Source organism: Chiloscyllium plagiosum, unplaced genomic scaffold (assembly GCF_037043375.1).
Source record: "Chiloscyllium plagiosum isolate Xiang-an unplaced genomic scaffold, Cpla_swu_hap1 HiC_scaffold_34, whole genome shotgun sequence".
NCBI lineage: Eukaryota > Metazoa > Chordata > Chondrichthyes > Orectolobiformes > Hemiscylliidae > Chiloscyllium > Chiloscyllium plagiosum.
Window position 1 is genome coordinate 40,579,455 of NW_028270172.1, and position 25,391 is coordinate 40,604,845.

Sequence of the window (25,391 nt, forward strand, 5' to 3'; positions counted from 1 at the left end):
CAGGCAGTTTTGCTCGGTGAAGCTAGCAGCCAGTGAAGAATTGAGGCTCAGCTTGTGAATAAATAGTGGAGTGTAGTTTTGGAGTCCAAGATAGCACAGACCAAGCAAAGGAGGCTTACAGAGCAGCAGCACTGAGGCACTGAGCAGCAACCCTCAAGAGGAGGCTATGTAGTTGAATAGGTGCAATTGAAGAATTATGATCCCTTATGAAGTTTAATCTTCCATTGTGCTGGGTGTGGCTCCAACTAGCAGAGAGACTCGCCCCGCTCATTTTTGTTCGGGCTCCTTGGTGCCACAATGTCACACGTGGCCTTGATATCAAGGGCAATCACATGCATATCATCTCCGTAATTCAGCTTTTATGTCCATGTTTGAACCAAGGTAGCAATAAATTCAGGTACTGACTGGTTCTAGGTGAAACCGAAGTGTGCATTAGTGAGCAGATTATTGCTAAGCATTGTCAATGGTCATTTATAGATGTTTGAGAGTAGGCTGATTAGATGGTAATTAGCCAGGACGGATTTGTCTTGTGTGTACAGGACAATACATGAACAATTTTTTAAACTGTCAGGTAGATGCCAGTGTCATAGCTAGACTGGAACAGCTTACCTAGGGATGCACCAAACTCTGAAGCACATATTGTCAGTGTTATTGCTGGCATGTTGTCAGGGCCCACAACCTTTGTTGTAGCCAGTGCCTTCAGCCATTTTTTGACATCACAGAGTGAGTTAAATTGACTGAAGACTAACATCTCCAAGATGGATTAGCTACTTGCAACTTCTGGCTGGATTGTTGCAAATGCTTCAGGATTAACTTTCACAAGGTGTGCTGAACTCCTCCATCATTAATGATGAGGATATTAGCGTCACCGAGTTGTTTAATTGCCCAACATCATTCATGATTGGATATTGCTGGACATAGAGCTGAGATCGGATTCCTCAGTTGTGGATTTTCTTAGCTCTGTCAGTTGATGCAAAATCAGTTTCGACACAAATATTCCTGTTTTGTAGCTTCACGAGCTGACCTCTCAGTCGTAGGTACACCTGACGTTGCTCCTGACATTTCCTCCCGTGATCTTCATTGAATCAGGGTTGATCCCCTGTTTTGAGGGTAATAGTAAGAGTGGAGGATATGCCAGGCTATGAGGTTGCAGATTGTATTGGAGTATGATTCTCCTCTGGCTGATGGCCCAGAGTGCATCAAGTTTGCCCAGTTTTTACTTGCTAGATCTGTTCAAAGTCTATCTCGTTAAGCACAGATGGTGGTGGGGTCAATGTAGAGGACTCATAGGGTAACCCTGCAGTCTGTATATTACAGTGCTGCCACCTCTGCTGGGCCTGTCCTGCTTGTGGGACAGGATATATCTAGGGATTTTTTAAATTTGGGACAGTTTGTGTAAGGTAGAAAGATTCCACGAGTATGACTGGATGTAATCAGTGAGTAGTTATACCATTGCTTGAGTAGTCTGAGACACACCTCAACTTTGGCACTAGCCACCAGATGTTATTAAGGACAATTCTGCAGGGTTAACAGTACTGAGTTTGATGTTGTCATTTCTAGTACTTAAGTGATGCCAGTTGGTCCATCTGGTTTCATTCCATGGTTAGTTCAGAGTCACCATATTATTTTCTGGCCAGACCAGGTAAGGACACCAGTTTTTCTTCTCCAAAAGACATTAATGAATCAGATGTGTTTTCACCACAGTCAACAATACTCATACTTCTGCTTCCTTTCAACGTGAAAAAGCAAATTTAAAAGTATGTGGGAGGACAGGGAATGTAGCACTGGTTGTTTCAGTTACTCAAAGATTACAAATTGTTCTGTGATTTTGAAATTAGCACTGAATTCAAATTCCATCACCTGCTGTGGTGGGATTCAAACCCGCATCCACAGAATAATACCTGGATCTCTGGACGACTGATTCAGCAACAATACCACCAAACATCGCCATGAACACTTAACTCTGTATATATGCAGTACTTTCATTGCTGTCACCAGTGCTCTGAATTCATTGTCAACGTAAATGCTGTCAATTTAGAATACCAATCATTTTGACATTTAACAAACTCAGTACTGCAATATAAACACACCGATTATATTTGTTGGATTTATTGAATCATGTTGCTCCTAATAGTTTAGGCATTGGTATTAAAAACATAAGAACAGTTTTATTTTTAAAAAAGCTTATCAAATTTTCTGTTTTCTCTTCTCTTCCCATTTGCAATATTACTGCCAAATTTTACTTGAAATTTACTTTAACTTTCGATAATTGTTCAGGGCATTAAGACTTTATTTTGACCTTAAAAGGTTTATAAAACAATGAGGGGGTATAGATAACGTGAATGCCAGGAGTCGTTTCCTAGGGTGGGGAATTTCAAGATTAAGGGACATAGTTTAAGGTGAGGGAAGGGGGATTTTAAAAAGACAGAGTCATAGAGATGTATAGCACAGAAACAGACCCTTCGGTCCAACTCGTCCATTCCGACCAGATATTCCAAATCAATCTAGTCCTGGCCAATATCCCTCCAAACCCTTCCTATTCACATACCCATCCAGATGTCTTTTAAATGTTGCAATTGTACCAGCCTCCACTACTTCCTATGGCAGTCCATTCCATACACATCACCCTCTGCATGAAAAAGTTGCCCCTTAGGTCTCTTTTATATCTTTCCCCTCTCACCCTAAACCTATGCCCTCTAGTTCTGTACTCCCCCACCCCAGGGAAAAGACTTTGTCTATTTATCTTATCCATGTCCCTCATGATTTTATAAACCTAATTTTCATTTTTATACAGGTGTGGAATGAACCTCCAGAGGAAAGGGTGGATGTGGGTACAGTACAATGTTTAAAAGACATTTAGATAAGTACATGGATAAGAAATGTTTGGAGGGATATGGACCAAGTGCAAGCCGGTGGGACTAGTTCAATTTGGGATTATGGTCAGCATGGACTAGTTGGTGCAAAGGGTCTGTTTCCATGCTGTGTTACTCTATGACTGTACTAAAATTAGTACCAAACAATAAAATTAATTTACTTACTTGTGGATCCATATCATAAAATACTCCAAAAAGTCCTCGTTTGTTAGGACTGGGAGGAATATGGCCAAAGAAATCCGCTCCTTGAATTTTTTTCTGCCAAAATTTATATGGAAACTGTAGGGCAATCTAAAAGACAAAAAAAAGTTCAGTTTCAGTGATTGGAACTCATTTTTAAAAGTATCCAATCAATTCCTAGGAAGAGCGCAGATTATCTTTTTGGTAGAAGTTGAAGGATTCTAAATGCATTAACACAAGATCTGAATTTAAAATGATTTCAAAGTGCATAATTCCACAGGCCTTCACTCAGTGACTGAGAAAGGAGCCTGCAGGGAAAAAAAGAGAAAGTAATGAAGTGTTATCTTTGGAAAATTCTGTGTAGCAGCAGACGGCAGAGTTTTCTTTTTAAATTTCTTAACACATTTCAATACTTTACCAATCGAGAGCTTCAAGAATATATTCATGGAAATTTTGCAGAGCTTTTGTCTATCAAACTAGATCATGGGCGGCACGGTGGCAAGCACTGCTGCCTCACAGTGCCAGAGACCCGGGTTCAATTCCCGCCTCAGGCGACTCTCTGTGTGGAGTTTCCACATTCTCCCAGTGTCTGTGTGGGTTTCCTCCTGTTTTCTCCCACAATCCAAAAAATGTGCAGGTTAGGTGAATTGGCCATGTTAAATTGCCCGTAGTGTTAGGAAATGTAGGGGAATGGGTCTGGGTGGGTTGCACTTCAGCGGGTTGGTGTGGAGTTGTTGGGCTGAAGGGCCTGTTTCCACACTAAGTAATCTAAAAAAAATCTAAAAAATCAGTACTCAATATATAGCTACTCAACATAAAGATACTAATATAGTTCTGAATTCAAAGTCAACTGAGCGATTTCGATATTGGTTCAAAAGTAAAATTGTACTGAAATGTATAGAATGGCTTGTTGCAAAATAATCCTTAAGCTTTCCTGTTAAGTTTTTAAGCCATCATATTGAGTCAAGTCCTATTTACACGGATTAACATATTTTGAACTTTTATTTAGAAATACTAATAAACTCCTTGTACACTAAAATATGTTTGTCATCCCTTTAAAAAATGATCTCCTTCCAATGATTGGAAGGTTCAATCTACACAATACTCCAGATGGGGTTTGATCAAGTGCAACCTGAAATTACTTTTAAATACCGAAAGAACTGCAAATGCTGTAAATCAATAACAAACACAAAAATTGCTGGGAAAGCTCAGCAGGTCTGGCAGCATCTGAGAAGGGAAATCAGAGTTCACTAGACCGAAAATGTTAACTCTGTTTTCTCTGCACAGATGCTGCCAGACCTGCTGAGCTTTTCCAGCAATTTCTGGTTTGCTTTTAGAATTACTTTTCTTTTGTACTCTGAATATTTTGGGGACAAAATGCAAACTAAGGTGTATTTACTAGACCTTAAAGCTCAATCGTAATATTCGTGCCCTCCCACCCATATTTGCACATGCGTTTCCTATTTGAAAGTAACGTAGCATTGGTCATTTCAATTAACACCTCCAAATCATTCTGAATCTTGCTCTTTCCTATTCAAATTAATTCGTCTGCCACTGGAACCAGTTTTTCTTATTTGGTATTATTTGCATTTATGTCAAAGCCATCTTAAATGGCCTCACTTCTGTCCCATTTAAAACTTCCTATTACTGAATTATTCACTTCTTTCAGTCCTCTGTATGCAATGCTTCTCCACACCAATGTTCTATCCTTGTTCCCATCATTTAGTGGCTTAAGCCATACCCACATAAGTTAACATTTCAACAACATACAAATCGCTTTATTTTGTGTATAAGGACTAACTGGTTACAGTATCTCAAGAACTGTTTATGTAGTTCAAGGTGTTTTCCTTAAAACTGTATTTACTGCACAAATGACCACATTCTCAGAGTCTCTAGATAATTATGTATCACGGTTGGCAGTGTATAAATGGAGGTGGGAAGGAAGCTGAGTGGCATTGTCACTGGACAAGTAATCTGGAGCCTGGCTAATCTCAATGTGAATTCAGTAAAAATCTGGAATAAAAAAGCTAGTCAAATAACGATCAAGTATAACCATTGTCAATTGTCATAAAAACCCATCTAGTTCACTGATGTCATATATGGAATGAAATTTGCTATTCTAACTTGATTTGGCCAACATTAGACTCCAGACCCCAACAACGTAATTGACTGTTAACTGCTCTTTGGACAATAAATTCAGGCCCAGTCAGCAAATTCCACATCCCAGGAATGAATAACAAAAAGATGTCCTTATACATCATGAATGTTCGGATGTTTTATCAAGATATATCTTCCCTGAAATCTTTAAACTCATCATGAACATCTTCCTTCTAAAGTCTCAGACGCCAGGGCTTTCTTTGGTTCTGGTCTCATTAAGAAGTTTTCGATGCTCCACACTCTTCCTTTCCACTTCCTCTCTTGGATGATTGCAGAGTGTTCTCTTGTTCCTCTTCTTTGTAGAAATCACTGCATATTTAAATTATGGTTTCTTGTTCAATAATATCAATGCACTGTTATTTCCTCCTTATATCCTTTGATCAGTTTCAAATCTACGTTAGCTTGGGTGCTGTGTTGATCTCTTATCCATTCTCTCTCCCCAGGCTGTAGATCTGGTAGCTCTTGTATATGCATCGTTTACTAATGTTTCTAGCCTGGCTGGTTCTCTGCTCTTCTTCATATCTTTTTTCTCTGTTATTGTTACACTCAGTGATGTTTAACTGTAGCTTCTGAGATAGGAGTTGTGTGCTTAGTCATCCAGCCTTCAATAACTCTAATAATGCCAGTCTCAATTTTCAGCGGTGATCATCTCTGGCTTGATTTGGACGTGCCGGTGTTGGACTGGGGGCATAGAAAGTTAAAAATCACAACACACCAGGTTGTAGTCCAACAGGTTTATTTGGAAGCACTACCTTTCGGAGCTGTGCTCCTTCATCGGGTAGTTGTGGAGTATAAGATCATAAGACACAATTTATAGCAAAAGTTTACAGTGTGATGTAACTGAAATTACATATTGAAAAAGAACTGGATTGTTTGTTAAGTCTCTCATCTTTTAGAATGACCATGTTGGTTTCAGTTCTTTCATATGTAAATCCCAGAACTTTTTTGAAGTTACATTCTCAAGTGAACTTTAACAATAGGTGCCATGTCGGCCCAGATAATGCATTGAAGGTGTGAGGTGCCCTGTGTCAGGCTATCTTTGCCCCAATTCTAATCTAAAAAAGGGATTTACAGAATCTTACATGGGTTCATACAGCAACATAAAATTTAATTCTGTAAGATCAAGTTTACCCCACAACTTGTGGGTGCATGTGTGCGTGCGCACGGGGGAGGATGTGAGGCAGTGTAGTGCAGTGGGGTCACCTGTAGTGTGACATGAACCCAAGGTCCCAATTGAAGCCATCCCCACGGGGACCGTACTTGGCTCTCAGCCTCTTCTCGGCCACTTTGCATTGTTTCTTGTCCCAAAGTTCGCCTTGGAGGATGGTCACCTGAAGGTCGGTCACCTGAAGGTCTGAGATCGAATGTCCTGGATCGCTGAAGTGTTCTCCATTGGGAGAGAACATTCCTGTCTGTTGATTGTCGTGCAGTATCCATTCATCCATTGCCTTAGCCTCTGCTCAGTCTTGCCAACATAGCTTGTCTCAGGCCATCCTTGCCTGCATCCTGGCCAAGTCAAGGGAGTACCTGCCACGTACATGGTGGGAGGTGTCCCCACGAACAATGGTGGTATTGGTGTTGACATTCTGACACATCTTGCAGCATCTACCACAAGGTTGTATGGTGTTGTCCTGAAAACTGGGCAGTTTGCTGCAAACTGTGATCTGTTTGAGGTTTGGTGGTTGTTTAAAGGCGAGAAGTGGAGGTGTGGGGAAGATCTTGGCAAGGTAATCTTGGTTTAATAATGAGACTTAAGGCTTCATTCTTTTTGATGGTGTCTTGATTGTACGCACACCTCACTTAGTTTCAAAGATAGTAGGGTGAACTTATGACAAGAGTAAAATCACATTCACGGCACATATCTTAAATTGCTCACTTGCAAATTGCAGACTTGGTCTGAGATTACAATGTCCCGAATGCCAAGCATAGAGAAGGTTTTTAGATGATTCTATCACTGCATCTGCGGTAATCTTATGTACATTCTTTACTTCAACAGCAATGATATTAATGAAGACCTTAGTTTTGAACTCCAATAAATCCATTCCCAAGCACTCTCATGGCCTTGGCAGAAAATATGGTAATAGTGTTTCTCGGTTCTCAGCTGCTCATCACATGTGAAACACAACTGTTAATCATTTAAAGACAGTCATATGTATGTATTGAAATCCTTGGTGACCACACTGACATTTTGTAACGCCTAGTATTGCAATTCTTCAGATTGGTTTGTTGCCAATAACAATAACATGTCTACACTGTTCAAGTACTGAAATATCTTGACCATTCTTACAAGCAGAATTTACCTATATTATAATCTGCATCAAACCTTTGCGCTTCCCAGATTTTTACAGGTTTCATTCTGTAGTCAGTTGATCATTTGCAACTTTGGACATACAGACTTCAACCTCTGCAATGAAGTCAACTCTGTTTCTCAGCTGCACTTGCTGGTATTCTTTACTCAGACCTGCTGTCCTGATACTTCGACATGTAGTCAGTTGTAAAGTCATAATTCCTTAGTCTCAAACTGAACCTGGATAGGATCTTAGCTGTTTCTTTCACATTTAGGTCAGTGATCAATGATTTATAGTCTGTTGCTATTTTAAACTGTAAACCAATTTGCCAAACAGAGAGGCAGAAAGAGGGACACAGCATTTGCTAGATGAAGATTGCAAAAGATGTACAGGCCAAGAATATCTACATATTTACATATAGTCTCTTCAGTTTAAGATTCACTTACTCTCTTTTTTTTAAAATGTAGATCCCCTAGATTTTACATTAATGTAACTTGGGCCCATTTAATATTTATAATTGTTTACTTAATTTTAACTTGATCTTTTAGATCCAATTAATTACTGCAATTACTTATGTATTCGTTTTGACCTTGGCTATAAGTCATTTAGGATCTCCTTGCCACCATTGAAATGACAAATTTTCATCAAATGCCACTGCCATTCTGTTCATTAAATGATTACAGTTAACAGATTTTCCCAGTTCTGTGCACACGCACCTTACACCCCACACAACTGTACTACCTCATTTACTCAAGCTTCTTATTATAGCATTTACAAACTGGGAGATTGTTATCTTCACGGAGCACACAACCTTTCCAGTTTGATAAATGTCTTTTCATGACCTCTTCATAGCCAACTGCTGCCGCGATATTAACCGTCACCTGAACTCCCCCACCCCTCTCACCCACTCCAACCTCTCAACTTCGGAACGCGCAGCCCTCCACTCCCTCCATTGCAACCCCAACCTCACTATCAAACCAGCAGACAAAGGAGGGGCGGTAGTAGTTTGGCGCACTGACCTTTACACCGCTGAGGCCAAACGCCAGCTCGCAGATACCTCCTCCTACTGCCCCCTTGACCATGACCCCACCCCCCACCACCAAATCATCATCTCCCAGACCATCCATAACCTCATCACCTCGGGGGATCTCCCATCCACCGCCTCCAACCTCATAGTCCCACAACCCCGCACCGCCCGCTTCTACCTCCTGCCCAAAATCCACAAACCTGACTGCCCCGGCCGACCCATTGTCTCCGCCTGCTCCTGCCCCACCGAACTCATCTCCGCATACCTTGACACCGTCCTGTCCCCCTTAGTCCAAGAACTCCCCACTTACGTTCGGGACACCACCCATGCCCTCCATCTGCTCCAGGATTTTCGCTTCCCCGGTCCCCAACGCCTTATTTTCACCATGGACATCCAGTCCCTGTACACCTCCATCCCCCATCACGAAGGACTCAAAGCCCTCCGCTTCTTCCTTTCCCGCTGTACCGACCAGTACCCTTCCACTGACACCCTCCTTCGACTGACTGAACTGGTCCTCACCCTGAACAACTTCTCTTTCCAATCCTCCCACTTCCTCCAAAGGAAAGGAGTAGCCATGGACACCCGCATGGGCCCCAGCTATGCCTGCCTCTTCGTAGGATATGTGGAACAGTCCATCTTCCGAACTACACTGGCCCCACCCCCCACCTTTTCCTCTGCTACATCGATGACTGTATCGGCGCCGCCTCGTGCTCCCACGAGGAGGTTGAACAGTTCATCCACTTCAACACCTTCCACCCCGACCTTAAATTCACCTGGACAGTCTCAGATTCCTCACTCCCCTTCCTCGACCTTTCTATTTCTATCTCAGACGACCGAATCAACACGGACATCTACTACAAACCGACCGACTCCCACAGCTACCTGGACTACACCTCCTCCCACCCCGCCCCCTGTAAAAACGCCATCCCATTCTCCCAATTCCTTCGACTCCGCCGCATCTGCTCCCAGGAGGACCAGTTCCAAAAACGCACATCCCAGATGGCCTCCTTCTTCAAGGACCGCAATTTCCCCCCCGACGTGGTCGACGATGCCCTACACCGCATCTCTTCCACTTCCCGCTCCTCCGCCCTTGAGCCCGGCCCCTCCAACCACCACCAGGACAGAACCCCACTGGTTCTCACCTACCACCCCACCAATCTCCATGTACAGCGCATCATCTGCCGTCATTTCCACCACCTCCAAACGGACCCCACCACCAAGGATATATTTCTCTCCCCTCCCCTATCAGCATTCCGTAAAGACCACTCCCTCCGTGACTCCCTCGTCAGATCCACACCCCCCACCAACCCAACCTCCACTCCCGGCACCTTCCCCTGCAACTGCAGGAGGTGCAAGACTTGCGCCCACACCTCCCCCCTGACCACCCTCCAAGGCTCCAAAGGAAACTTCCATATCCGCCACAGAGTCACCTGCACCTCCACACATCATCTATTGCATCCTCTGCACCTGATGTGGCCTCCTCTATATTGGGGAGACAGGCCGGTTACTTGCGGAGCGTTTCAGAGAACACCTCTGGGACACACGGACCAACCAACCCAACCACCCTGTGGCTCAACACTTCAACTCCCCCTCCCACTCCACCAAGGATATGCAGGTCTTTGGACTCCTCCATCGCCAGACCACAACAACACGACGGTTGGAGGAAGAGTGCCTCATCTTCCGCCTAGGAACCCTCCAACCACAAGGGATGAACTCGGATTTCACCAGTTTCCTCATTTCCCCTCCCCCCACCTTGTCTCAGTCAAATCCATCGAATTCAGCACCGCCTTCCTAACCTGCAATCTTCTTCCTGACCTCTCCGCCACAACCCCAGTCTGACCTATCACCCTCACCTTGACCTCTTTCCAACTATCACATTTCCGACACCCCTCCCCCAAGTCCCTCCTCCCTACCTTTTATCTTAGCCTGCTGGACAAACTTTCCTCATTCCTGAAGAAGGGCTTATGCCCAAAACGTCGATTCTCCTGTTCCCTGGATGCTGCCTGACCTGCTGCGCTTTTCCAGCAACACATTTTCAGCTCTGATCTCCAGCATCTGCAGACCTCACTTTCTCCTCAAATGTCTTTTCATGGCCAACATCCGTTTCTAATTTTTATCTGTCATTTTATCCTATTTGATAACTACTGTCCTATTTTAAATTGTAGATCTGACAATCTATCAGTTTCTAAAGATGCAAGCACATAGCACCTACATTTCCCTGTTAATCATGTTCACTTAAAAGGTTGCAAAAAAAGTATAAAACATGTTTCACCTTCCACAATTTATTCAAATCTCACCACATTTTCAGTGCGTTTTCACTGACATGTATTAAACTTAATGAACCAAACTTTTAATTTATGTCGACTGGCCCAATTTTAAAATACAGAGGAACTTTGAATATGCAGATATGGGCAGAGAGTAGTTCATTTGGTTAACTGAATGCCAGATAAGTTTAGCCAAGCATCGGGACCCTACGATCTTGCTGGATAATCCGATATTCGGATTATCAAGTGCTAGATAATCGAGGTTTCTCTGTTATGCTTACATTTCACTTCTGCAATCTCTCCTGAATACAAGAAAACTTTAAATGCAATTACTTTTATCTTCTTTGAAGCTTGCACTATTTGTACAAAACTTTTACTATCTACTCCTTTTCTCAGCTACAAAAACAATTATTCTGTCAAATTTACTGATCATACTAAACTTATAGTTGAGGGATAACAGGAGGCAGCATGGGATGCTTATATTGACTGGTTGCAAAAATGTGTTTTCAGTCTCCTAATCCCACAGAATCAAAATGTTGATTTAGTTGTCTTTTGAGCAGCCTCCTTAGCAAAACTAAATATGTTGTTCAATGGGAAGCATATCTCAAAATTACAAGCGAGAGCTTGTAATTGGCATTGAATCTTTATTTATTAACCAGACAGTTTCTCACAATTACCACATTTTTACTTACAGGTCTGATGCCAATAGATCATTCACAGCCAAAAAGACAAAAAACATTGCCTTCACAATCACCGATTTAGGTGAGAACTGAATGGTGCGGATTCAAAAATCATTTTTGGGTCATCACCTATGTAACAACAGTATTAACTTCATAAGGTGCATAGAGGTTGCAGAGTGGTGGAAAAATTGTTCAACCACAATGGAGTGATTATTTATAGCGGGCAATCAGTTACAAAGCCTCACTCTGGAAGAACAACCCTCACCAGGAATACCAAGCTCATGCTCTTCATTTATTCCCAGACAAAAACTACTACATTCACATTTTCACAAATAGAGGTTAGTGTTGCTAATTCAACTATTCAGACTAGCCTCTCTCATCTATATCTCTAACTTATTGGGGCATTTGTAGTGTATTTTACTACAACCAGACTGGAACTAATGTCCTTGGGGGAGTTCTTGCTACTGCTGTTGGGGACGGTTTAAACTAATGTGGCAGGGGGTTGAGAACCAGAAGAGAAGACTAGTAGATAGTGAGGTCGAAACTAGAGACTGTAAGGTACAGGATCATGAAGTTAGCATTACCAAGGGGAAGAGTAGGCAGAGAGTAGATGAACTGGTGGTCTAAGGTGCATATGCTTTAACGCAAAGAGCATAGTGGGAAAGACAGACGAACTTAGGGCTTGGATTGGTGCCTGGGAGTACGATGTCACAGAGACTTGGTTGAAGCAAGGGCATGATTGGAAATTAAATGTTCCAGGATATAGATGCTTCAGGCGGGACAGGGAGGGAAGTAAAGGGGGGGAGGAGTTGCATTGCTGGTCAGGGATGATATTACGACTGTGCTAAAGGACAACACTATGGAGGGCTTGAGAAGTGAGGCATTATGGGTAGAGCTGAAAATAAGAAGGGTGCAGTCACATTGTTGGAGCTGTACTACAGGCCTCCCAACAATGAGCGTGAAGTCGAAGAAAAAATAGGTAAACAGATTATGGAAAGAAGTGGAGGCAACAGGCTGGTGATGATGGGAGATTTTAATTTTCCCCACATTGACTGGGATACACTTAGTGTCAGAGGTCTGGATGGGGCAGAATTTCTAAGGAGCATATAGGAAAGTTTTCTAGAGCAGTAGGTCAATAGTCCAACTCGGGAAGGGGACATATTGGACTTGGTGTTGGATAATGGGCCAGGCCAGGTGGTAGAAGTTGCAGTGGGGGAATTTCTTTGTGGAAAAGTGACCATAATTTTGTAAGTTTTAGAACACTCGTAGACAAAGATGAGAGTAGTCCAAAGGGAAGAGTACTAAACTGGGCCAAGGCCAATTATATCAAAATTCAGCAGGAGCTGAGAAATGTAAATTGGGGACAGCTATTTGAAGGGAAGTCCATATTTGATATGTGGGAGGCTTTCAAAGATAGGTTGAAGATAATGCAGGATAGACATATCCCTTTGAAATCAAGGGATAGGAAAGGCAAGATTCATGAACCGTGAATGGCAGGAGAAATTGTGCGACTAGTCAAGAGGAAAAGGGAAGCATTCATAACGTCCAGGCAGCTAAGAACAGAACAGGCTTTGGAGGAATATCAGGAGAGTAGGACCAATCTTGATCGAGGAATCAAGCGGTTAAAAGGGGTCATGAAATAACTTTAGTGAGCAGAAGTAAGGAGAATCCCTAGTCATATATGAGCAGCAAGAGGGTATCTAGAGAAAGGGTTGGTCATCAAAGGATAAGGAAGGAAGTTTGTGTGTTGAACTTGAGAAAACGGGTGAGATTCTCAATGATTACTTTGCATCAGTGTTCACTGAGGAACGGGAGATGATGAATGCTGAGATTAGAGATAGAAGTTTATTTACCCTGGATCACGTTGACATAAGGTGGAAAGATGTGTTGGGTAGGCTAAAGAATATTAAGGTGGACAAATCCTCAGGACCAGATGGAATCTATCCCAGGTTGCTGAGGGAGGTGAGAGAGGAAATAGCTGGGGCCCTGACAGAAACCTTTGTAGCATCCTTAAACACAGGTGAAGTGCCAGAGGACTGGAGAGTTGATAATGTTACCCCCTGTTCAAGAAGGGTAGTAGCGACATTCCAGGTAACCAGTGAGCCTGATATCAGTGGCAGGTAAGTTGCTAGAGAAGGTACTGAATCTATTTATATTCGAAAAAGAAAGGGCTTATCAGTGATAGGCAACATGGTTGTGTGTGGGGAAGATCATGCCTTATCAACTGAATACAATTCTTTTAGGAAGTGACCAAGTTGATAGATGAAGAAAGGGCTGTTGAGATGTCATATACATGGATTTTAGTAAGACATTTGATAAGGTTCCCCATAGCAAACTAATGGAGAAAGTGAAGTCACATGGTGTACATTGTAATCTAGCCAGGTGGAGAAAGAACTGGTTGAGCAACAGGAGATAGAGTAGTAGTTGAAGAGAGTTTCTCGAAATGGACAAAGGTGACCAGTGGTGTTCTACAGGGATCAGTGCCACTGTTGTCTGTGATATACATAAATGATCTGGAAAAAGGCATTGTTGGTCTGATCAGTACGTTTGCAGATGACACAAAGATTGGTGGAGAAGCAGAAAGCATAGGAGACTGTCAAAGAATACGGGAGAATATAGATAGACTGGAGAGTTAAGCGGAGAAGTGGCAGATGGAGTTCAATTCAGGCAAATGTGAGGTGATGCATTTTGGGAAGTCTAATTCTAGAGCAAATTATACAGTAAACAGAAGTGCCTTGGGAAAAGTTGATGAACAGAGAAACTGGGAGTTCAGGTCCATTGTACCCTGAAGGTGGCTGCACAGGTGGATAGAATGGTCAAGAAGGCATATGGTATGCTTGTCTTCATCGGATGGGGTATTGAGTATAAAAGCTGGCAGGTCATGTTAAAACTGCACAAGACTATGGTTTGGCCGCATTTAGAATACGGTGAACAATTCTGGTCGCCACATTACCAAAAGGATGTGGACACTTTGGAGAAGAAGTTGCAGAGAAAGTTTACAAGGATGTTGCCTGGTATGAAAGGTGATAGCTATGAAGAGAGGTTGAGTAGGTTAGGATTATTTTCATTAGAAAAAAGGAGATTGAGGAGGGACCTGATTTGAGGTCTACAAAATCATGAACGGTATAGACATAGCTTTTTCTCAGTGTGAGGGATTCAATGATGAGAGGTCACGGGTTCAAAGTGAGAGTAGAAAAGTACAATGGGGATACACGTGGAAAGTACTTTCCACAGAGGGTGGTAGGCGCCTGGAACACATTGCCAACAGAGGCAGTAGAGACAGGCATGGTAGATTCATTTAAGGTGTGTCTGGATAGATGCATGAGTAGGTGGGCAGCGGAGGGATACAGATCCTTAGGAAATGGGCGATGGGTTTAGATAGTGGATTTGGATTGGCACAGGCTTGGAGGCCAAATAGCCTGTTCCTGGGCTGTAAATTTTCTTTGTTCTTTGTTATTTTTACATAGGGATCTTGATCAAATGGGTCAATGGGCTGAAAAATGACAGATGGAGTTCAATTTGGATAAATCTGAGGTGTTGCATTTTGGGACAACAAACATGTATACAGCTTATATAATTAATTATAGGGCCTTGGATAGCATTCTAGAGCAGAAGGACCTAGGTGTGCGCGTATATAATTCTTGAAGTTTGCATCACACAGACATGGTGGCTAAAAAGACACTTGCCTTCACTGCTCAGTCCTTTGAGTTGGGGAGTCATGTTGAGGTTGTATAGGACATTGATGAGACCTCTTGTGGAAAACTGTGTCCAGTTCTAGCCACCCAGTTATAGGAAGGATATTACTATGCTGGAGTGGTTTTAGAAGAGATTTACCAGGATGTCAGTGGGTATGGAAGTTAAAAAGAAAGGCTGGGACTTTTTTCACTGGAGTGTGGGAGGTTGAGAGGCGATCCTATAAAAGTTTATAAAATAATGAGAGGTACAGATAGAGTTAATAGTCTTTTCCCTAGGATGTGGGATTTCAAGACGAGAGGACACGTTTTTAAGGTGAGATGAGAAACATTTAAAAAAAACGAGGGGCATATATATTTTTACACAGAGTGGTTAGCGTGTGAAATAAACTTCCTGAGGCAATAGTGGATGGGAGTATAATTACAACATCCAAGAGATATTTGGATAAGTATATGAATAGGAAAGGTTTGGATGGATACGGGTCAGGAGCAGGCAGGTGGTACTAGTTTTGATTGGGATTCTGTTCGGCATGAACCGAAGAGTCTATTTCCATGCTGTATGACTATGACTCTAACATATGTGGCAAACTATGGTTAGCAACTGATTTTAATTCGACTTCCACATACCTTTTCAATTACCCCTTGACCTAGACTGTTGATGGCCTTGAGTTTCCGTTCAGATAGAGCTGGATAAAACTGAATAGTGTTTTTCTGAAGAAGAGCTAGAGGAACAGTAACCAAGACCTGCCAAGATAACATCCAAAGATTAGTCAGTTAAGGGGGACACTGTAAACCACTAAGAAACTTAAAATAAATATTCACAATATTTTTTTTTAATACATAATCTAGAAGAGATTTGTACAATTTGTATGCTGGGTCTGCTGATGCTATGCATGAAAAGATCAAAGTCCTAAAACCTTAAGGAAGAGTCCAGAAAAAAAATCCAAAGGTAGCCCAATTCCTGTGCACCAGAGTTGTTACCATTTACACAGCTATTTATCTAAAAATAAAGATTGAACAATCTGAGGCTCTGTTCACTAAAAAAAAAGGAAAGCTGAAGAGTAATGACAGTTTTTTTTTAAGATTTTGAAAGTATATACTCCATAAAGCATTTCACCTCAGGAAGATCAAAGCTTTGGATCATCAAAATCAATTTAAAATCCCTTAGGGAGTTCATGATCAATCTATTTTGCCTGAAGGTTAGTTAGAATGTGAAACTTGCTGCCACAAAGCTGTAGTAAGGAGAATACCATAGATGAATTTAAGGTAAACCAGATAAATGAGAGGGAAAAAGGAATTTAAGTGAAACAAGATAAACACATCAATGTGAAAGGAAGAGACGCTTCTGGAGATATGATCACACGAATGATGGTTGAAGAAAGTTCACGTGAGGTATAAAAACAGCATGAGCCAATGATTCAAATGGTCTATTGCTGTGTTGTACTTACTATGTAATGGCAAGCACCATTTTCAAAACAGGAATTTAGAAGGTGCAAGAAACAACAGTTTCAAAAGATGGTAAAAATTTGCAAGATGTTAAGATATTGGTTCAATTATTTTTTCTTTTAGCTTCTCAAGATTCTAAAATGTGTGCTATGCTGTATGGAACAGTAGATCTGTACTGATACACGCATCCCAATCAGTATCTCTACTTCAGTCTCATTTCTCCTTTTTCAAAAAAGTTATATTGAAATATGCAATCTTTAATTTTGGGAACAGAATGCTTCTCATTTCAGAAGAAGGGCTTATGCCCGAAACGTCGATTCTCCTGTTCCTTTGATGCTGCCTGACCTGTTGCGCTTTTCCAGTAACACATTTTGAAGCTCTGATCTCCAGCATCTGCAGTCCTCACTTTCTCCTGCTTCTCATTTCAGGTCAGCATTGTGCTTTTCCTGGCCGAGGAGCGCACAATGAGTAAAAGGTCTGAAGTTTCATACCAGATACAAAAGCAAACTCTTTGCCTCCATAGATGCTGCCAGACATGCTGAGTTTCTCCAGCATTCTCTACATTTGTTTTGGATTTCCAGCATCCACAGTATTTAGCTTTTATGCAGTAGGTAATGCATCTTTGCTGCTGCTTCTTGATTTGCATAGGTGTGCTATTTCCAACATCAATTGTGCTGCAGTCTTCCTGATCAGGATTGCCAAGTTAACACTGAATTCAAAACTATTTATGCACTACAGATTCATGTTCATCATTCCAACCTTACTTCATATATGTACTACAACTAAGATCAACAGAAGTAGGCCATCACATCACCACCTTAAAAAAACCTAGGTTGCCTAAATGACTTCAGTTCAAAAGTCATTCATTGCATAGGATATATTTTGGAGTAGATAAGGAGATACCAACTTTGGAAAGTAACACATGGCTTGTTTCCTCAACAGTCAACACTTTGTCAAAAAGTACACTTTTAAATAGTACATACACAGTTTAAATAGTAGAATATGTTTCTCAAGAAATAATTTACTAAACTATCATGCCTTTTCATAAATGTTCCCAATATTCTATTGTAAAACTGGACAAATCTTGCCAACATCCAGAACAATTGTTATCAAGTTGAAGGCACTTTAAGAGAAAGTGAATGCCGTTCTGAACTGACAGTTTACAAGCAACTGTGTATATGATTAGATGGCAACCCAGAGAGTACTGGAAAATTGAAAAGATGTAATATTTGGCTGTGAAACAGATACCTGAGGTTTGGTTACTGTTTTGACAACAATTCAAATTTAAATCAGTTTAAATTATGCCCCATACCACCAAAACCCAATCAAGTTTGAATTTATTGTTTTGCCAACATTGAAACAATGTGACGATCGACATTGGAGTTATAAAAATGAAGGCATGCTGAAAAACGATCAGAGACCAACTGCCATCGAGACAGATCCAAGAAATTAGAAAACACTCTCTATCAAAGGTACCTTTTCACATGAAACATACTCAGTAAAATGAAAGACGAAGACCCAGGGAATTCAGCAGCCAGAGAGTTAAGTCCCAGAAGACAACAGCAGCTGTGTGGCTTTGAAATTAAGTTCATGCAATTGTAATAAGTGTCTTATTGGGACAGCATATTGTTATAGTGTTTGAGGTAGGTAATAAGCAGTTAAGACAAAGGGGGCTTAGAGTTGTAAATAGTTGTTATTTGATGTTCACTTTTAGAGTTAAAAATAAATTTATGTTATTTTCTTTAAATACTGGAATTTGGGAGTTCTCTATCACTCAATCAGGTGAGCTCTTCTGGGTGTTTGATTTAATTAAGAGAGGTTCACAGCTATGTCATTGCACAATTTCAATTTCAGAAGTCTCACTAAGTACACAAAATCTTATGTTCAGAGCTCCAGATCAAGGAACATTTCTTCCCTGTAGGGCTCTGCAGAAATTGAATTCTCCCTTTTTTTAGGCTTGGAGCTATTTGGTCATCAAGTTTACATTATAATTTCATTCTATTATAGTTTGTGCACAAATCCCAGGTGAGACAGATTTCATTTTCAATAAACTGCAGATGAATTCTTTCCCAATAACAGGTACTGTATTTTGGTGAACGCTTATCTCAGAGACAGAATCATAAGATCAATGGACCCTCTTGTCTGCATTGGAAGCCAATGTAATAGATACCTGATTAGTACCATGGCTCTCGTCAGTACACCCTACATCCAATCTCCAGGAAATGGGAGACTTCTTATACAACAATATGCCAATTAAACTTTCTCTTCCTCTGGAAGAGGTCATAAATTCATATATGACACGGCTCAGAGAACAGGACTGGAACATAAAGCTAGAGTAACTTCATGGATACCTCAATCGCACTGATTTATTCCTTTGTAAATTGGGATAATTATTCCCTTTTCTCCAATATACAAATAGATTATTTACCATTGTTGTTTTACAATGAAGACAGATAGTTTCTATGCTATTATTACTACACCATTATCAAACATTTCATTCCTCATAAATGGATTGATGAGGAAAACCATTGTGGTCAGATCATGTGGTAGTTTTCCAAAAAACTTTAAGAGCTGAATACAACTTATATTAAGAAATAGAGATTTACCTTCTGAGTTGTCCATAACATTCCATTAGCTGTCCCAATGCGAATGTCATCTCCTGAGTAATTAACGGTCTGTACCTGTAAAGATAAAAAAAACTCCATGATTAAGCTGAAACAAAATAATGGACATAAAGTATGGAAATAACACTAGCAACAAACTGTAAAAATAAATCTGCAAGGCACTGCAGTTCCTAACCCTGAAATTAAATTGCAGTCCTTGAGTTTATTTTTGGTATTCCATTGCACATTAACGACTCCTCTAAATGATCACAATATATCAGACTTGAACTGTTAACGGTTTCTCTCACTATAGATGCTGCCAGACTTACTGAGTTTCTCCAGCACTTTTTATTTCGTATTTCCAGCATTGGCAATATTTTGTTTTTGTTATTGAAGAGAACTAATGTTTGTTATCCTCCAAGTTATTCATGTTTGACAATATCCTCACAAACTTTTACATCATTAAGTCATTATCACAAATTTCACAGAGAAAAAGACAACTTTTGAGATTCTGGAGGAGATAAAAATTGATAAAGGAGTACTTAAAATCAACATGAAACTCAGACTGGGCAGAAAACATCCTCTGTTCCAAAGGGAAGAGAGAGGATAAACTCAGACATATTGGTTATTAATCCGCCTTAGATAAGGAGTGACGCAATAAGGATTGCAAATGTTATACACGCATTCTACCCTCATTCTATTAAAAGGGAAAGACAGGGAGACAGAGTCATTTGAACAGACACATTCAATGGGGGGAAAACAGTCAGGGATAGTAGTTTGATAAAGGTGAAACTAGTCCTACAGCTACAGGGACTCACTCCTGGCCAATTTACACAGAAATATACAAGTGAAATCATAGAAAGTTTGAATAAGGTCACTTGTCCCATCATGTCTGAGTCAGCCCAAAAAAATGATTCACCCAGTCCAATCTCGCTTTCCAACATCTGGCTCATGGCCCTTCAGGTATGTGGAGGCCTTTTAATGGACTAAGAGCTTCTGTCTTGACTGATTTTTCAGGCAGTAAGTTCCAGAATTGTGACACCCTCCTGGTCAAAAAATCTTTTCATCTCCCTGCTAAACCTTCTATTGATCATTAATCTATACTCCATGGTCACTAATTTCCCTAAGGTAAAATGGCCCTGCACAGCCACCTTGTCCACGCCCTTCATAATTTTGTACATTTCAAGCAAATCTCCTTTCAGCCTTGGCCCTGAATTATATGCAGATTCTTGGATATTTTTGACCCTGCAATCATCCAGACAAGAGGCGAATATTCCCTTGTACTCGCACTCTTGACTTGGGCCTTGTGAATAGTGGACAAGTTTTGTTGAGTGAGGTGGTGAGTTACTTACTGCAGGATTCATAGCTTCTGACCTCTTGTATGACTAATACAGCTCAGTTTCTGGTCAATGGAACTCCAAGGATGTTGATAATGGTGGATTTAGTGACAATAATGCCATGGAATGTCAAAGTAAGTGGGTTAGATTCTCTCTTGTTGGAAAATAATTATTGCCTGGCATTTGTTGGTTAATGCAATTAATAGAATAGTTACTTCTTTGTGCAAATCTTTTACCTTTGTCCATATGCGATGCAAACACATTAGCCTGTGATCTCATGAGAAGATTTGCTTAGAGTTATAGAGCTGTACAGCATGGAAACAGACCCTTCCGTCCAACCCGTCCATGCCGACCAGATATCCCAACACAATCTATTCCCACCTGCCAGCACCCAGCCCCTATACCTCAAAACCTTTCCTATTCATATACCCATCCAAATGCCTCTTAAATGTTGCAATTGTACCAGCCTTCACCACTTCCTCTGGCAGCTCATTCCATACACATACCACCCTCTGCGTGAAAAAGTTGCCCCTTAGGTCTCCTTTATATCTTTCCCCACTCACCCTAAACCTATGCCCTCTAGTTCTGGACTCCCCGACCCCAGAGAAAAGACTTTGTTTATTTATCCTATCTATGCCCCTCATAATTTTGTAAACCTCTATAAGGTCACCCCTCAGACTCCGATGCTCCAGGGAAAACAGCCCCAGCCTGTTCAGCCTCTCCCTATAGTTCAAATCCTCCAACCCTGGCAAACATTCTTGTAAACCTTTTCTGAACCCTTTCAAGTTTCACAACATCTTTCCAATAGGAAGGAGACCAGAATTGCGCGCAATATTCCAACAGTGGCCAAACCAATGTCCTGTACAACCCCAACATGACCTCCCAACTCCTGTACTCAGTACTCTGACCAATAAAAGAAAGCATACCAAACGCCTTCTTCACTATCCTATCTACCTGCGACTCCACTTTCAAGGAGCTATGAACCTGCACTCCAAGGTCTCTTTGTTCAGCAACACTCTCTAGGACCTTACCACTAAGTGTATAAGTCCTGTTAAGCTTTGCTTTCCAAAAATGCAGCACCTCGCATTTATCTGAATTAAACTCCATCTGTCATTTCTCAGCCCATTGGCTTGCCATGACGAATGTTGGTGTCTACAAATGTGTCAATCATTGGTGGGCACTTTTTTTGCTAACTTATGCTTTTTTGAGTTAGTTTAAATACTGACGTGTCTAAGAAATTAACGTTTGTGTGTGTTGGGTGTTTAAATTTACTGGAAGAATAATAATTGATGATATAAAATTATTCTTACTTTGATGTCAAGTGTCCAAATACCCCCTATGACAACTCAAAACAGAAGACATTGTTACTATATAATTGCATCACCCAACAAAAGGAGCTGGTGAGAATGGGAAAGAAACCTCAAAATCAAAAGTAGCCCTCAGGCAAATCAAGAGGAGCCCTTGAGAAAGGATTATTATTTTTCTTGAAAATACCCATAATTAAGATTCAACTTCAGCTCAAGATGGAATTAAAAAGGGAAGGAGACAAAGAACAACAGGTAAGTATAATAACAGCTTGCTGAATATCTGTCATTGGGAAACTATTTGAGTCTGTTATAAAGGATGTACTGGCAGAGCATTTAGAAATATGTAAAGTATGATCAAACAGAGTTATAGTATGGTTTCATGAAGGAGAAATCATGTTTGACAAAATGCACGAGAATTTGTTAAAGAGGTAACAAGTAGGATAGATAAAGGGGAAGCAGTGGATGTAATATATTTGGATTTTCAGAAGGCATTTGATAAAAGTATCACTTGGATTGAAGGTACTTTTTTTAGCGTGGATAGAGGACTGACTAACTAATACAAGACATAGCTAGGATAAAGAGGGCACTGTCAGGTGGAAACGTGTAATTAATGAAGTGTCACAGCGATCAGCACTGGGCCCACAATTATTTATATATATATTGACTTGGATGAAGAATGTACAACAGTCAAGTTTTTGAATGATACGAAAGGATAGATGGGACACCAGGTGAAGATGACAGAGTCTGCAGACAGACAGGTTAAGCAAGTGAACAAAAACTTGGCAGATAGAATATAAAAAGTGGGTAAACGTGAGGTTATGCATTTTTCCAGGAAGAATAAAGGGGCTGAATAATTATTTAAATGGAGGAAGCTAGCACACAAATTCAGCAAAAATGGAAGGAAAACAGAATGTTGGTTTTTATTTTACAGGGAACAGAATAACAAAGTAGTGCGATTTTGCTAAAACTATACAATTTCCAAATTCTTAAATGTCAATCTTTAAGATATGCATTGAATTCTGTGATCTAGCTGACCGAACACCAATTTGCTTGTGGCTCAGGGACGAATCCAAAATAAACTTGCTAGTTCTGCTTTTTTAAAAATAACCATCCTTTAAAATATATCCTGTGATTAACTTTATCAGTATGATAAACTGCAAGTTTTTGGTACTCCATTTTTGTTTTACAAATGGAGCTGCCATTTAAAAACAGAAAACTTACTGGAGTATTAAGTCGAATGTCCAGACCATCACCAAGTTTATTGATGATGGCAGAGTAACCTGATGTGAAGAGAGTATGATCACCTGCAAACTGGGCAAAAAACTCATTGTGATCCCAGGAACGTGCAGACACCTACAACAAAAATCATGTCAGTTACATACAGAAAAAGAAATATATTTGCATTTTTTCAACTTGATAACCTTTTACAGTTATACCAGAAAAATAAACAATAGCTTAGATTAGTGGAGTGTGTTCCAAAGGAAGAACATTAGTCCAATAGTCACCATTCATGAGAACAGGTTTAAAGCACTGACAGAAAAATTAACAAGTTAATAACAGTTGGAAATAAAGAACTGGAAGACAGCAAACCCCGGATTTGAGAAAATATGACAGTTGTGTTGCAAGCAAAAACGACCAAGTAAATATTCAATGAATAAAGACTAGAATAGTTAAGTTACAAACAAGCTTACTCCAAAGGTCTCAGGGTGACAAAAAGAAATATTTAAAGTCAAAAGCATAAAATGTTCATAATCCAGCAGAAAATCAGACAGGACATCGAGAATACAGAAAATTCAATGTGAGAAAAATAATCGCAATAAAGTTGAAAAAAAAATAATGTCCTGACAAAGAATCACAGGATTTGAAATGCTACCTCTACTTCTCTTTCTGCAGATGCTGCCAGAGTTTCTCCAGCGCTTACTGTTTAATGTTTCAGAGTTCCAGCATCTGCAGTTCTTCGTTTCCATCATACAAAATACTAGATGGTAATACAAAAGGGAAGGCTACTTTTTGCATGTGGGATAAACTAAGGGCTAGAAAAAGGAGGAAATCTCAGGTACAGGACATGACTAAGCATTGAGTTAGTGTTTTGTATTGCTTCCACAGAATAAGATAAATTACTGTTAGAATAGAGGAGTGGTTAGAGATTATTATTTACAACAAAGAGATAAAAACTGTGTCGATCAAACTGCTACTCAAAGTTATCAAGTCACCTAATACAAATGGGATGCATTATAGACTGCTAAGGGAACTAATATTGAATACAGCAGAAACTGGTCACAATCTTTCAATCTTCGTTTAGACTTGGGAGTGGTGCCAGAGTACTGGAGGAATAGGGGAAATAAACTTGGTAACCACAGGCCAGTGAAAAGAAAATTACTAGAGATCATTACCAAGAATAAAATTAATTTGAGAAGTATAGTGGAAAGCCAGCATTAACCTTTTCCTCAAAAAAGGCAAGTATCAATTAACAGACTTATCCAGAAATGAAAGCTTTGTATTAAAGTCACTTTAGCAAACTGGATACTTAATTGGGTGGGGGGGCATAGTTCATCACTGCTTGATCAGATGTTGGATAGGATTAGTACCTGTATTCGGAGAATAACACAGGCCCCTCACAAGCACTACAAGTTCACAGGCTGTAACTTTATATTTTTGCAGAAAAATGACCTGGAGTTCAGCTTCAAAAATAACATTTGAAGGTTTGGGAGAGAAAATGAGAAACTGCTTACTGTCTCAAGGGGGTCAGCAACTCCTGATTTAAAATAATTGACAAAAGAGCGAGAGGGAAAACAAAAATAAAATTTACATTGTTCCAGAATGTCCATTCATTTGTAAATAAAGTCCTTGTAATCCATGAGCTTACAGAAAACTACATGAGCATAACATTGATGGAAAATGTACTGAGGAGTAATCACACTTCGCCCTGACTGAAGCCCTGGGTACACACTTCACCACTTGCCTTGCCAAGTCTGTCACAGTCTAGATTAATGTGGTGCTGGAAAAGCACAGCAGTTCGGGCAGCATCTGAGGAGCAGTAAAATCGACATTTTGGGCAAATGGCCTTCATCAGGAATACAGGCAAAGAGCCTGAAGGGTGGAGAGATAAATGAGAGGAGGGTGGGGGTGGGGAGAAAGTAGGATAGAGTACAATAGGTGAATGGGGGTGGGAATGAAGGTGATAGGTCGGGGGAGGGTGGAGTGGATAGATGGAAAAGAAGATAGGCCCTCCAACGCATCTCATCCACATCCTGCACATCTGCCCTCAGACCCCACCTCTCCAACCGGAACAAGGACAGAATGCCCCTGATGCTCACCTTCCACCCTACCAACCTTCGCATAAACCAAATCATCCACTGACATTTCTGCCACCTCCAAACGGACCCCACCACCAGGGATATATTTCCCTGCCCACCCCTTTCTGCCTTCCGCAAAGACCGTTCCCTCCGTGACTAACCTGGTCAGGTCCAAGCTCCCCTACAACCCACCCTCCCATCCTGGCACCTTCCCCTGCCACCGCAGGAATTGCAAAACCTG

The 25,391-nt window shown here is 40.8% G+C and overlaps 1 protein-coding gene across 6 annotated transcripts in view; it reads right to left on the reverse strand.

The window, feature by feature from the left end:
* The window catches only part of kdm1b (lysine demethylase 1B), a 108,180-nt gene that overhangs the window by 12,203 nt on the left and 70,586 nt on the right, over positions 1-25,391 (reverse strand). For 5 of the 6 annotated variants that reach the window (XM_043719148.2, XM_043719142.2, XM_043719145.2 and 2 more), the window contains 4 exons: positions 23,076-23,207; positions 19,214-19,288; positions 15,789-15,905; positions 3,039-3,164 (listed from right to left, as the gene is read on the reverse strand). In XM_043719148.2, the coding sequence (XP_043575083.2) occupies positions 3,039-3,164; positions 15,789-15,905; positions 19,214-19,288; positions 23,076-23,207 (450 nt within the window). The remainder of the gene's footprint in view (positions 1-3,038; positions 3,165-15,788; positions 15,906-19,213; positions 19,289-23,075; positions 23,208-25,391) is intronic. The other variant, XM_043719147.2, reaches the window with a different exon arrangement.